Source organism: Somniosus microcephalus, chromosome 1 (assembly GCF_052327205.1).
Source record: "Somniosus microcephalus isolate GS21.2 chromosome 1, FLI_Smic_1.0, whole genome shotgun sequence".
In the NCBI taxonomy this organism is placed as follows: domain Eukaryota; kingdom Metazoa; phylum Chordata; class Chondrichthyes; order Squaliformes; family Somniosidae; genus Somniosus; species Somniosus microcephalus.
Genome location: NC_140987.1, coordinates 213,497,700 through 213,511,683, shown reverse-complemented (window position 1 = coordinate 213,511,683; position 13,984 = coordinate 213,497,700). Strand labels below are relative to the sequence as shown.

The 13,984-nt window shown below is 50.1% G+C and overlaps 1 protein-coding gene across 3 annotated transcripts in view; it reads right to left on the bottom strand.

Annotated features, from left to right (window-relative positions):
• dhfr (dihydrofolate reductase) overlaps positions 1-13,984 on the bottom strand; it is a 53,616-nt gene that overhangs the window by 36,856 nt on the left and 2,776 nt on the right. The window contains exons 1-3 of one of the 3 annotated variants that reach the window (XM_085989582.1): positions 12,511-12,615; positions 3,076-3,125; positions 1,877-1,982 (exon numbers count right to left, since the gene is read on the bottom strand). In XM_085989582.1, the coding sequence (XP_085845708.1) occupies positions 1,877-1,982; positions 3,076-3,100 (131 nt within the window). In that variant the 5' untranslated portion in view covers positions 3,101-3,125; positions 12,511-12,615. Of the gene's footprint in view, positions 1-1,876; positions 1,983-3,075; positions 3,126-3,235; positions 3,258-12,510; positions 12,616-13,984 lie in introns of those variants that run through there. The other 2 variants (XM_085989570.1, XM_085989577.1) reach the window with 2 other exon arrangements.

The following is a 13,984-nucleotide window of genomic DNA, read 5'->3' as shown; positions in this document are numbered from 1 at the left end:
GTTGAACTCAATGTTGAGTCCAGAAGGCTGTAAAATGCCTAATTGAAAGATGAGGTGCTGTTCCTCAAGCTTATGTAACCCCTTCACGGTTCTCTAGATATATGTGAGATGTGGTCTCTGTTGTAGACAGTATTCTATAGTCCAGTAAGGAGATCACTACTACAATGGCTTAATTCTAATTATCTTACTTTATAGTTTTAACGTCAGACAGTATAAGAAGATTACGGGTCAATGACCTAAATTAGACATTTGCATACATTAGAATGAATCTAGACATAATAAACATACATTCTCCATTTATATGGATTCAAAGGAGAATCTGTCCCTGTGTCCAAATTCGAGTGCACTCTTTCGTTGGCGCGCTTAAGTTGGAGCTCATGGTATGTATAATGTCTGCAAGACTTATGACTCCGAACCCCTTCGTTGAATTCTCTTCACGATCACTGAATCCCACTTTGAGTTCTGGATGCAGAGCTACTAATACGAAGGGCGGCGGCTGAGTTTGGAAGCCCGGGACGGGGTGCGGCAGCCATTTGCCTCCTGAGCCCTCTTTTCAGAGCTCCTGCCCTCTTCTCTTCCAGTCGCTCTTTTCTTCCCGCTCGAAAAACCCAACTCCACCCCTTCCTCCTGGGGTTTCTGCCTGGAGACTGCGCAGCCTCACTGTCTGCAACAGTTGATACTGGTGCAGAATTATGGAAAGTATGCTCTTAGTCACATTGTGTCCTTAAAAGTTCTTGCCGTACCTTCACATGGGCAACTTTAACCCAGGGATTTATAACAATGATAATACAGTGTCTAAGTTAAAGATTGATGACCATACTTAGCATACATAACATTTCCAGTGGGTATTACACTTACATTGAGCTTCATTGGAACAGTGCAAAAGGCCGAGGACAGAGAGGGAGTGGAGCAGAGAATTAAAGTGACAGGCAACCGGAAGCTTGGTGTCACCCTTACGGACTGAACGGAGGTGTTCCGCAAAGCGGTCACCCAATCTGCGTTTAGTCTCCCCAATGTAGAGGAGACCGCATCGTGAGCAGCGAATACAGTATACTAGATTGCAAGAAGTACAAGTAAATCGCTGTTTCACCTGGAAGGACAGTGGGAAAGGAGGAGGTAAAAGGGCAGGTGTTGCATCTCCTGCGCTTGCATGGGAAGGTGCCGTGGGAAGAGGAGGGGCTATTGGGGGTGATTGAGGCGTGGACCAGGGTGTCGCGTTGGGAGCGGTCCCTTCGGAATGCTGAAAGAGGAAGGGAGGGGAAGATGCATTTGGTGGTGGGTCACGCTGGAGGTGGCGGAAATGGCAGAGGATGATCCGTTGAATGTGGAGGTTGGCGGGGTGAATGGAGAGGACAAAGGGGAACCCTATAGTGGTTCTGGGAGGGAGAAGGGGTGAGAGCAGAAGTGCGGGAAATGGAACGGACACAGTCGAGGGCCATGCCAACCACGGTAGAGGGGAATCCTTGGTTGAGGAAAAGGGAGGGCATTGGAAGCACTAGTGTGGAAGGTGGAAGTATAGAAAGCATTGTTCTCTAAAATGAGGAAAGTGGTCATTGTATTGACATCAACTAAAATAAAATTCTTAAGACGACTAAAATTACAATAAGGCTAAAATTTGAGAGAGAGGAGATAAAATCCAGAACTATTTAAGACTAAAACACCACCTAGACGTAGACGTCAGTTCAATCATGTTAATGCGTTATATATTCTGGGTAATTATATAACAGGTGGAGGAGCAGATACTTCCATAATTTTTTTCTCACCTTATCAGGAATAAAAAGTGCAGTGCTTGTTGTCTGGTGTAAATCAAATAAGAATGAAGAAAATACTGTAGCTTCCCTTCACCAGAAACAAATGTCACCTCTCAAATACTTACTTCAGTTCTCTGCTGAGTACAATATTTAGTCGGTCTTTCAGAGGTCTGTATTTCTCTGGAATAGAGAACCAGGTTTTCCGTCCCATGATGACAGCATTGCGCTTCCCTGCCAGGAGTACAAACATAGCATGCGTCACTTGAGGAGGAGTGTGAGCATTCTACAAAATAAGAGCAGCTGACCCTAGTCAGACTAGACCATCATCTCCCTCCACCCCAACACTGCTGCACATCTGAATTATGTCCTGACTTTAAAGTTGCCCACCAGATCTAAAACACCTGCATGTACATGGCATGCTGGGCCACGGTCAGCTTGGCAACAGTTTCCCATTTAGTCATTTCACCCCAGCAAAATGGGTAGAAAGGAGCATCCAAAGTAAAAGTAAATAAAACTAAACACATGCAGTGTAACAGTGACACATAGTGGTGGAAAATCAATACCACAGATGGCCAATACATTAATGCTCTCAAACAGGGCACTCAAACTACGAAGGGCAGCTAATCACATTGGAACAGCAGGCGACCATGCAGACCCTCGAGCCCGTTCTGCCATTCAATTAGATCATGGCTGATCTGTACCTCAACCTTATTTAACTACTGTATCCCTTGATACCCATACCAAACAAAAATCAATCGATCAATCTCAGTCTTGAACACTCAAATTGTACCAGCATCCACTGCCCTTTGTGCCAAGAGGTGCTTCCTGATTTCACTCCTGAATGGCTTGGCTCTCATTTTAAGATTATCCCCCTTGTTCTGGATTCCTCCATCAGAGGAAATTGTTTCTCTTTATCTACCCTATTGAATCCTTTTCTCATTTTAAACACCTCCATTAGATCACTCCTTAATCTTTTGAACGCAAGGGAATAGAAGCCAAGTTTATGCAACCTGTCCTCCTAATTTAACCTTTTAGCCCCGTTACCATTCTGGTGACGCAAAACCAGCGAGTCAATAACCTGATAATTCTCCGCCTCATTTAATAATCAATAAAGGCAGGGGATCAGGGAAATAGTTTCTGGACTAACTATCCATTGCTGAACAGTTGTTGAAACAGAATGAAAAACTGTGACCCTCACTGGAGATAGCAGTCAAATTCAAGTATCTATTGCTGAGATAATGAATGAGCTGTGGCGCGCAGTGAGGACAGCAGTCAAAACCAGGTTCTACCATATTCAATAAAATTCTTAAAGTGTTATCAATACCTTCTACTGATGGCGTGACGGTCATCTTTTGGAAATGCTTGAGTTCTTTGCTAAAAGTTAAAAGAGCACAAATTTAAAACAATCCCTTCAAGGGAATGCAGCCATTAACACTGGCCCGGAATTTGCGGTCAATGGCAAAGCGACGGCGATCAGCACTGACCTTGAAGAAAGCTGGCCACAAAGATCTTGAGATCTCTGTGGCAAAAACTTCAGCTTTCTCAACATTAATTTGATTGTAGTGCTGTCAAAAGGGGATTTCCAGCAATGATGTCAAGCTGTCTAAGCAGCCAATCACATTGAAGAATTCACACAGATAGCAAACCAGGAAATAAAGAGCACTGATTAAAAAAAAAGTAAAAAGTGAAATGATAAACAGAGAAATAAAGATTGGAACAAACCCAAATCGGTTACAGTAGAAGCTGAAATATCATAACCAAACTTTAATTTTTTTTTTGAAAAATCTAGTAATTTTTATAATGGAGAAATTTGACATTCAACAAATATAAAATTCGTTTTTCAGGGCCAGAATGGTTGTTCAGCAGTCAGTATGCCATTACAACCCCAGTTACACCTCTTACAACAAAGCTTAACTTTTTATGGGGTGTTTAACAGTGACATTAGAATGGAAAAGGGGAAGTTTTCGTCAGTTCAAGTGATTTCACTGATTGTCGGCTATGGAGAGTTCCACAGCACAGCCTGTGGCGGAGCAGGGAATGACTGACGGCAACTTCAGGATTTCTGCGTTTATCCGCGCACGCGCTAAACCCTGAAGTTACTGTCAGTTTCAGAGGGGTAATGACAGTGAACGCTGACAATTTTGCCGTCATTACCACCGGAAAATCCTTTCAGAACGATTATATTTAGTCATTTATGTACCACTTCATTCAACAATTTGCAATTAAGCAGTTAATTGAACAATTACTACATAAATTAACGTATTAACATGTACCTTTATAGCTACAAAATAACTCACCTCAATCTTCCCAGCGTGCAATTTCTAAATATGTGAATCCACCAAAATGTAAAAAAATCATGTATTACTCTAACTCATCAAATCCCAGCAGAAAGTTCAGTTAGGGATGACTGGGTGCTTGTGCAAAACAAGCCAGAAATGCTGTGTACTGACTACATGTCATTTTCCATGGTTCAGCTCACCTGTATAATTACAGGAAGCTTTCTGGTATCCGGCACTGACGAGACCGAGTTGGTGCCGTACCATCAAAACTGCCGTGGAAACCAGCGCTAATGTTAAAACATACGGAGCTTTTGAGCTCCGTGAGAATCAACAAACCCTGTTGCTTAGCAACAGCTTCAAAACAGTCGGCCGCAGCTTAAAAGCGTCTCTGTAGCTAAGCAACAGCTAGACCTTGCAGAGCCTGACTGGAAAAAAAAAGCAACGAGAAGTAAAAAAACTTATAGGAAACGGCTCCTGAATTTTGCCGGTAGATAGAGCTTTCCGGACATTTAACCTCCGGTTAAACGAAAGTTTCTTGTATTCAGTTTTTTGTACAGCTTTGGCCTTATACAATGAGCTAGCCTAATTGAGGGAACAGAAAAATGGTGCTTCAGATAAAATTTAAAGGGGTGTAGCCACTTAAAAAGGTAAGGGGCTGCAAGAAAAGGGGGAAAAAATTCTTAGAGCTTTTGTAAAGGCTCAAAAGACATTCAATCCATTGGCAGCCTTTGCCAATTCTGAAGGGAGGAGAGCAGAAATAAGACACAGGCAAAAATAAAGTGAAAGGAAACCAAAAATGAGGAACTGAAATGGGGTCTGCAGGGAAGTGCCAGAAAACCAATACCTGACCTACTGTTCCATGGCTGGTGGTGGACTTTATGATATAGGAGGTGGATTCAGAAGGTTGCATTATTGGACACTCTGGTAGCCTCCAGATAGGAAGGTGCAGCATACCCGGAGTGAGTCTGAGGTATAAAAGGTAAGTATTGAGGTGGCCTTTGCCTGGAAGTACAGAACAAATGAACATACGAAAATGATGGACAGGCAAAGATCAGCTGGTCCACCAAGCATGTCCCATATAGTCACGATGCAACAGAGCATCTTGACCCCTATCACACCCTCACGATTTCCTGGTAAAGAAAAAAAAAAGGAAAAAATGTTAGGCCAATTCAGAGCAAAAAGTCTGGGAAATTCCTCTCTGACCCCAGAGATGATCAAAACAAGTTCCAGGAGACCAAATGACTATGCGACTCAAATCAAATCAACTTTTATTGTCATTGTTAGTGCACAAGTGCAGTACAACGAAATGTAGGCTTGCAGCTCCCGAGAGTGTACATTTAGATTAAGAGGCAATGAGTCCACATCACGGAAGACCTCTCCTGGTCCCTCAATACCTCCTCTCTGGTGAAGAAGGCCCAGCAGCGCCTTTATTTCCTAAGGAGGCTGAAGGGATGTAACCTGTCACCCCTGATCCTCTCTAACTTTTACCGCTGCACAATAGAGAGCATCCTGACGAACTGTATCACAGTATGGTATGGCAGCTGTAGCTACTATGACCGGAAAGCCCTGCAGCGGGTAGTTAAAACTGCCCAACGCATTACCGCCACCCGGCTACCGACCATAGAGCACATATACCAGAAACGCTGTTTACGGAGGTCACGGTCCATCATCAAAGACCCTACCCACCCCAGCCACAGTCTGTTCGCCCTCCTGCCATCTGGGAGACGCTACAGATGCATTCGCACCCGTACGACCAGATTTAGGAACAGCTTCTTTCCCAGGGCTGTCATCCTACTGAACTCCACAAATAAACTCTAAAGCCTGCACATCTGCCAATGCACTTTATTATGGTTATGTTTATGTTAATGTATTACAAGCCAAATGTATGTTGAATGTTTAAATGTCCTCAATTACCCTTCATCAGCGATAGCCAGGAACTCATTCAGTTCAGGGCAGCATCCGTGGAGAGAGAAACAGAGTTAATGTTTCAGGTTGTTGACCTTTCGTCAGAACTGGAAAAAAGCAGGAAAAGGAATAGATTGTGAAGCAAGTTAGGGGCTGGAAAAAGGGGGAGGGGATGAAAGAATAAAAGGGAAGGTCAGTGATAGCATAGAAAGCAGGAGAGATTAAGAGACATTGAGAGATATTCAAGGCGAGAGGAGGTGGTAATGGGAAAGGTTAAGGAACAAAGGATGGCTATAGATGAGATGTGAATTGCGCTGGCAGAATGAAGGACAGCTGTCATGTGGGAGGGAAGAAAAAAGGCCAAACAAAAGTGTGGATAAAAAAATATATATATGCGATAGGGGCCAAGGTTATGATCTGAAATTGTTGAACTCTATGTTGAGTCCAGAGGGTTGAACTCTATGTTGAGTCCAGAGTCACGGCGCTGTAAGAATAGCTGACGTGTCCCTACGGGGAGTAAGCATTCCATTGTACTAGTTACATATGGCAAATAAAATTGAATTGAATTGAATTGAGAGGGCTGCAGAGTGCCTAATCGAAAGATGAGGTGCTGTTCCTCAAGCTTACGCTGAGCTTCCGTGGAACAATGCAAGAGGCCAAGGACAGTGAGGTCAGAGTGGGACTGGAGCGGTGAATTAAAATGACAGGCCACCGGGAGCTCGGAGTCCCCCTTACGAACTGAACGGAGGTGTTCCGCAAAGCAGTCACCCAATCTGCGTTTGGTCTCCCCAATGTAGAGACCACATCGTGAGCAGCGAATACAGTATACTAGATTGCAGGAAGTACAGGTAAATCGCTGTTTCACCTGGAAAGGGTGTTTGGGGCCCTGAGCAGTGGGAAGGGTGGGGGGGAGGTATAAGGACATGTATTGCATCTCCTGTGCTTGCATGGGAAGGTGCCGGGCGAAGGGGAAGGGGTGCTGGGGGTGGTTGAGGGGTGGACTAGGGTGTCGCGGAGGGAGCGGTCCCTACGGAATGCTGAAAGGGGAGGAGAGGGGAAGATGCGTTTGGTGGTGGGATCACGCTGGAGGTGGCGGAGGATGATCCGTTGAATGTGGAGGCTGGTGGGGTGAAAGGGGAGGACAAGGGGAACTCTATCGTGGTTCCGGGAGGGAGGGGCAGGGGTGAGAGCAGAATTGCGGGAGATAGAATGGACACGGTCGAGGGCCGTGTCAATCACGGTAGAGGGGAATCCTCGGTTGAGGAAAAAGGAAGACATGTCGGAAGCACTGGTATGGAAGGTGGCATCGTCGGAGCAGATACGGCGGAGACGGAGAAACTGGGAGAATGGAATAGAGTCCTTACAGGAGGCGGGGTGGGAGGAAGTGTAGTCCAGGTAGCTGTGGGAGTCAGTGGGCTTGTAGTGAACGTTTGTCAATAACCTATCCCCAGAGATGGAGAAGTCAAGGAAGGGAAGGGAGGTGTCGGAGATGGACCATGTGAAGGCGAGGGAAGGGTGGAAATTGGAAGCAAAGTGAATGAAATTTTCTAGTTCAGGGCGAGAGCAGGAGTCGGCACCAATACAGTCATCAATGTACCGGAAAAAGAGACGAGTGCGGGGACCCGAGTAAGACAGGAACAAAGAGTGTTCCACATATCCCACGAAAAGGCAGGCATTTCCAACGTTTTCTGTTGTTATTTCGGATTTCCAGCATCCGCAGTATTTTGCTAACTCATTCAGTTCCTTTGACCACTTGCAGCGAATCCTTACTCATTGCACGAGAGGCAACTTATTCAAGAGGTCAATGACCTTCTGGGGGAAAAATTCATCCCCTTAGCACCCCCAGTTAGTGCCATCTGCAGGTGCTAGAGCATTATTGCCGGGGCTGTACTGGCAGTTGACCTCGCCCTCCAGGATCTACAGTGGAGGGAGAGGAGGCAGCAAGAAAGTCTGGAACGTGTGCCCATAGGGAGGAGGAGGGACATCAGGGCTCTCAACAGGAGGCCTTACCCAGAGGGTAATCCGAGAGCACAAATCCTCCAATTAAGCAAGGAGCAGTGTATTAGAAGGCTGTGCTTCACCAAGGAGGTGGTCACAGAACTCTGCCACCTCCTGCAGCCAGACCTCCAGCTTCAGATCAGGTCGACCGCGGCTCACTCAGTGGCCGTCAAGGTCACCTTCACCCTCAATTTCTTCACCAGCGGATCCTTCCAGTCTGCAACAGGCGACAAAGCTAACGTCTCACAGTTCACCGTCCAGCGCTGCATCCAGAAGGTCACAGAGGCTCCCTACAGTAGGAGAAGGGACTACATTTCATTCCCCATCACCAGAGAGAAGCAGGACAAGCATGCATGTGGCTCTGCCACGATAGCAGCATTCCCCATGGTGCCACTGACTGCACCCACATGACTTTGCGGACACCACATAACAATCCTGAGATCTTCCATAACCGCAAAGGTTACCACTCACTTAATGTGCAGTCGGTGTGCGACCACAGGCAGCGAATCCTCAATGGGATTGCCCGCTATCCTGGCAGCAGCCACGATGCCTTCATCCTGCACCAGATTGGTGTGCCAGCATTCTTCCAGCCACCACGTCAAGCTCGCGGCTGGCTGCTCCGAGACAAAAGTTATTCGCCCTCCACCTGGCTCACGAGTCCCTTCCGCAACCCCACACTCCTGCCCAGCACTCAGTGGGAGCTATGCAGCCACGAGGAACATCATCGAGCAGACCATCGGCCTGCTGAACCAACGGTTCCGCTGCCTTGACCGCTCGGGAGGAGTTCTCCAGTACTCGGCTGAGTGAGTGCCCCATTTCGTGGTGGTCTTCTGCATGCTCCACAACATGGCCATCATGCTGGCCCAGCACTTGCCACCAGGGATTGTGGGACCACCTCAGGGAGGAGGCAGAGGACAAGGAACAGGAGCGAGGGAGGAGCAGCTACTCAATCGGCCTTCCGGAAGGGCAGTCCACGATCGCCTCATCAGACTGCGGTTCCAATAAATTAAACCCCAGATCCCCGTTGCTCACCACATCCCCATCATTCCATCCCTGTCGCAGGCCATATCACAGCGCAAAGCTGAACTGAGACACACCATAAAAGAATCCAAACTGAATTAATAAATTTATCAAAAATCAGTGAACACATATTTACAACAATATTAACTATTCACCCATGTGCAATCCCTTAGTGCCTCTCGTTACTGTGCCTTTGTCTACTCTAGAACTCCTATGAAGTGTTGGCCCAGTGGCTGCAGCAGGGCTGGTGGAAGGCTGCGGAGTGTCCGTGCGGGAAACTTCAGATGGCCTTTGCAGGACACCGTTGACCCGCTCTAGGACTGGCTGTAGACTGCACCACCGTAGCATGGGCTACATCAGTCTGGGCTGGCTGGATGACAGGCAGTGACAAGGGCAATGGCGGAGTGGGAGCAGGAATGCTGTCATCCTGAGAGAGGACAGCAGGTTTCTGCTCCACTGACCCACTGCCACTCCCCCGGGGCAGCACCTCGGCATCCCTAGCAATCTGTTGGCGCACAGATTGCTGGCCTGTTGCGACACCGTGAAAGCACCGGTTCATGGTGGTAAACCCAGCCACAATGGCAGCAGTCAAAGCTTGTATGGCATCAAGCTGAGACTGCATGAGAGCAGTCTGAGATTGGATGCCACCAAACATAGGCTGCATTACAGCACTAAGATGTTGCATCCCTCCACGTGCGCTGCAATGGAAGCTGCCAGATCGGCCATCACACACGGCATCAGGTCTGGATCGCCACGGTCTCATCTTTTGCAGACTGGAAATGATGGGCTCCATGGTTTACGCAGAGCCGTGTTCAATGTTGGAGGCGGAATCCCCCATGCTCCTTACCATTGCCGAGAGGCTCTCGGGCACCCTTGCCATTGCACCGATCATGTCCTTGTGCATGCCCATCACCCTTCTTCTAAATGCCTCCCCATCGAAGTCCTCATCAGAGTCCTATGCAGCAGAACTTGGCGCAAACTCGCCCTCCAGGGAGCTGCCACCCCCCGAGCTACCCTTTCCCCCTGGTCTTGCTGCAGCCCACTTGTCCCTGGTGCCTCAGCCTGTGTAGATCCCACTACAGAACATGTAGTGCCAGTGTCTGAGCTGGTGCGACGTGCAGTGACACAATGTGTTCTTCCTCCTCCTCTTCTCCCGCCTCGCTCTCTACGGTGCCATCAGGGACAGGCTGTTAAGGTGCTTGCTGATTATCTGAAAGCATAAAAGGCGCAAGAGTCAGGTTAAGGGGAGGGGGGCAGGAAGGGAAAAATGCATGCATACAGCATGATTAGCTGGAAAGTGCAAAACACTTGTGGGTGAGGGGGAAGCGAGGAGTAGGGATGACATTCTGTTTTTGTCCCCAAGGGGGAGGTCAATGTTGCCAGTGGCCAAGGCGCCCACTAATCTGCAGCACTCTATTCTCCAGCGCACAGTGGTTGGGTGTCAGCTTGCCCCCCACCTGTGCGCCCCTGCTCCATCCTGCTGTGAGCCACCTTAGCCTGCAAAAGAAAGAAAACGGAGTGTGGAGCAATGTGTTTGGGTGATGTGCCTGCCACAGTTGAATAGCTGTCATTGTGTACAAGGTGTGAGATGTGGGTGTGAGTGTTGGTAGGTAGAAACTGTTAGTGGGTGAGTGCTGGGGTTGTGGCACTTTGGGCAGTGTGTGAAGACTGTGATTCAGACGGTGGCATGTATCATTCGTTGAAGCATTCACTCACCCGGACCACACGAGTGAGGTCATTAAATTTCTTCCTGCACTGTGTGGGGGTCCTGGGGACCACAGTGCTGCGCTACCTCTCTCTACATGGTTCGGAAGACTTGTGTCGAGGGCCTCCTGCCACTTGCCTCCGTCTCTCCACAGCGAACACAAACGCCTCCAATGCTTGATCGCAGAATCTGTGGGCTCTCCCCCTGGGGCGTGGATCTGCCACAAGTACAGCTGCTTCAGTCCTCCGGCTCCTTCTACTGCTTCTGGTTGCTGAGGCAGCTGCACAGCCAGCAATGCTGAGAATGAGGTTCTGCAGCATTAATGAACCTCCCCTTTAAGTACTGAAAAAAGCCTGTGGCAATCATGATTTGCAATTGGATTGCACCTGATATTGGTCCACCTTTTGCCTGTAATGCCAATGAGCTTGGGTTTTAAGACTTGAATTAGGACTCCAATCATTTTTTGGAGCCGCGAGCACGAATTTTGTGTGCAGTCTAAAACATTAGCATATGGTGACAATTCTCCAACTTTTCTAAGGACACCGCCCATTTCTGGGATATAATGAATTTCTAGCCCTCTGTATCTAACCTAGTTCTATGCATACATAACCTATACATATGTTCCTGATTCACTCTAACCTATCCAATTCAAGTAGTCTATCCACATAGAAAAAAAAGGCTAATCACCCGTGATTATTTTAAAGGCCTCAATCAAATCTCCTGGCAGTCAATGCTTTTCTAAAAATAAATAGACCCAGCTCTCAAAGTCTATTGTAGTAACCAAAGACCTTTAAGCTCAGTTATCAGTCCTTTTAACCTTTCCAGCCTATATGCGAGGGGATCAAAACTGGCCACGATATTCTAGATGAGACCTAACCTAGGTGTTGTACAAGGAGAGTATAGGGATGTGCTGGGAATATGAATCCAAGAGATTAACCAATACAGGGGATACGAAAGTTGCCTGGGAAGCTATCCTCCCTGTGGCCACCACTAGGAAGTGCCACCAGAAGTGACGGTGTACATTGAATGCATCCATTCCAATATGGGCGGACATATTCAAACGACATATTAATGATGGAAAAAGAGTTGTAAGATGTTATCCTATCATTAACGCCATAGCCACACTGGATTCTTGGAATGCTACGAAGTCCCTTGCGTCCAGTGTTACTAAAGTGGGTAGAGGGGGATTTAGCAGTTTAAAAAATTGAAATGCCCGTCACAGGAAAGGCAAACAATTGCAGGGTAACCCCTGCGGGCACCTGATGCCGGATGGAAGAAAGGCAGGCATGTCTTCCTGTTCTGGAGGACTATATATAATATACACAAACAGATCGTTCTCTCTGTCTGTCTGTCTATCTGTCTGTCCTCGGGTGTGTGTCTGTCCGGCTATGCGCTCGAAAGTTAGAACGCACCTACGCGTGCGTTACGTCGAAAGAAAGCTCACCGTTCCAAAACGATGGTAAGCGTATTTACGTTTCGGCTGGACAAAAATCGCACCCGCGGTATCCGAAAAAACTTCAACATTCCGCTCATTAGCGACAGAGTGACCTCGAAGTTGACCAATCGTACGCCGGGTTGCTGGCGTGTGCGGCCGGGCCCTCCTACGGTCGAGTGACAGGACGATTGACCAATCCTACGCTTTGGTGACCTGACGGTCAACCAATCGGTGCGTGTGTGGGCGGGCCTTATCGTTCTGAACCGAGGTGAGCCACCGCCATCTTGATTCCAAACTTCTCCTTTCTTTCTCCCGCTTTCTGCGTCTTTAAAAAAAACGTTGCTTTTAAAACACATTGTTTTTAAAAACAGTTAATTACTTTCTAAATCTTTTATCTAATCTCATTAATTTTCCTACCTTTCCCCGTTTTTCCAGGTAGGCCTCGAAGCCTCGGCCTCTCCTCCGCACCCACGCCCGAGCTAGGCACCTCCCGGCCCCAGTCAACAAGCGGGCCCCGATCGCCGCCATCTTTGTGAAGGCTGGAGGGGCGGACCTCAGCCGAGCGCCGCTACCGCCGCCATCTTAGTAAAGGCTGGTGCGGCGGTGGCGGCACGGAGCTCCGCGGAGCAGGTGCGCGGCGGCGTCTAACTCGCCGCCCCCCCCCCCGCAGTCTGTCTCTCTCTCTCTTCCCCGCGCCTCCTGAATGCGCGGGGGAAGAGGCCCGGCGCACGCCGCATTCGGAGACTTCAACTCCGTGACAGGTAAGGAGGGTCTTCGTTCACGTTGGGTGGCGGGTGGGTTCCTCGGGTGCTGATCCCTGGCGGTGTGGGGCCAGAGCCAGGCTCTTACCTTGCCCCGGAGAGCGGGCGGACGGCGGGGCCTGGAGTAGCAAATCGGGCACCACGGCAGAAGAAAAACTGAGAGCGACAGAGGGGAACAGACGTCAGAGAAAGAGAGAGGGAGGGGGTGGGGGTGGAGGGGAGAGAGGGAGGGGGTGGGGGGGAGGGAGGGAGGGGGTGGGGGTGGAGGGAGGGAGGGGGTGGGGGTGGAGGGGAGAGAGGGAGGGGGTGGGGAGAGAGGGAGGGGGTGGGGGTGGAGGGGAGAGAGGGAGAGGGTGGGGGTGAGGAGGGGGAGAGAGGGAGGGGGTGGGGGTGGAGGGGAGAGAGGGAGGGGGTGGGGGTGGAGGGGAGAGAGGGAGGGGGTGGGGGTGGAGGGGAGAGAGGGAGGGGGTGGGGTGGGGGTGGAGGGGAGAGAGGGAGGGGGTGGGGGTGGAGGGGAGAGAGGGAGGGGGTGGGGGTGGAGGGGAGAGAGGGAGGGGGTGGGGGTGGAGGGGAGAGAGGGAGGGGGTGGGGGTGGAGGGGAGAGAGGGAGGGGGTGGGGGTGGAGGGGAGAGAGGGAGGGGGTGGGGGTGGAGGGGAGAGAGGGAGGGGGTGGGGGTGGAGGGGAGAGAGGGAGGGGGTGGGGGGGAGGGGAGAGAGGGAGGGGGTGGGGGGGAGGGGAGAGAGGGAGGGGGTGGGGGGGAGGGGAGAGAGGGAGGGGGTGGGGGGGAGGGGAGAGAGAGGGGGTGGGGGGGAGGGGAGAGAGAGGGGGTGGGGGGGAGGGGAGAGAGAGGGGGTGGGGGGGAGGGGAGAGAGAGGGGGTGGGGGGGAGGGGAGAGAGAGGGGGTGGGGGGGAGGGGAGAGAGAGGGGGTGGGGGGGAGGGGAGAGAGAGGGGGTGGGGGGGAGGGGAGAGAGAGGGGGTGGGGGGGGGAGGGGAGAGAGAGGGGGTGGGGGGGAGGGGAGAGAGAGGGGGTGGGGGGGAGGGGAGAGAGAGGGGGTGGGGGGGAGGGGAGAGAGAGGGGGTGGGGGGGAGGGGAGAGAGAGGGGGTGGGGGGGAGGGGAGAGAGAGGGG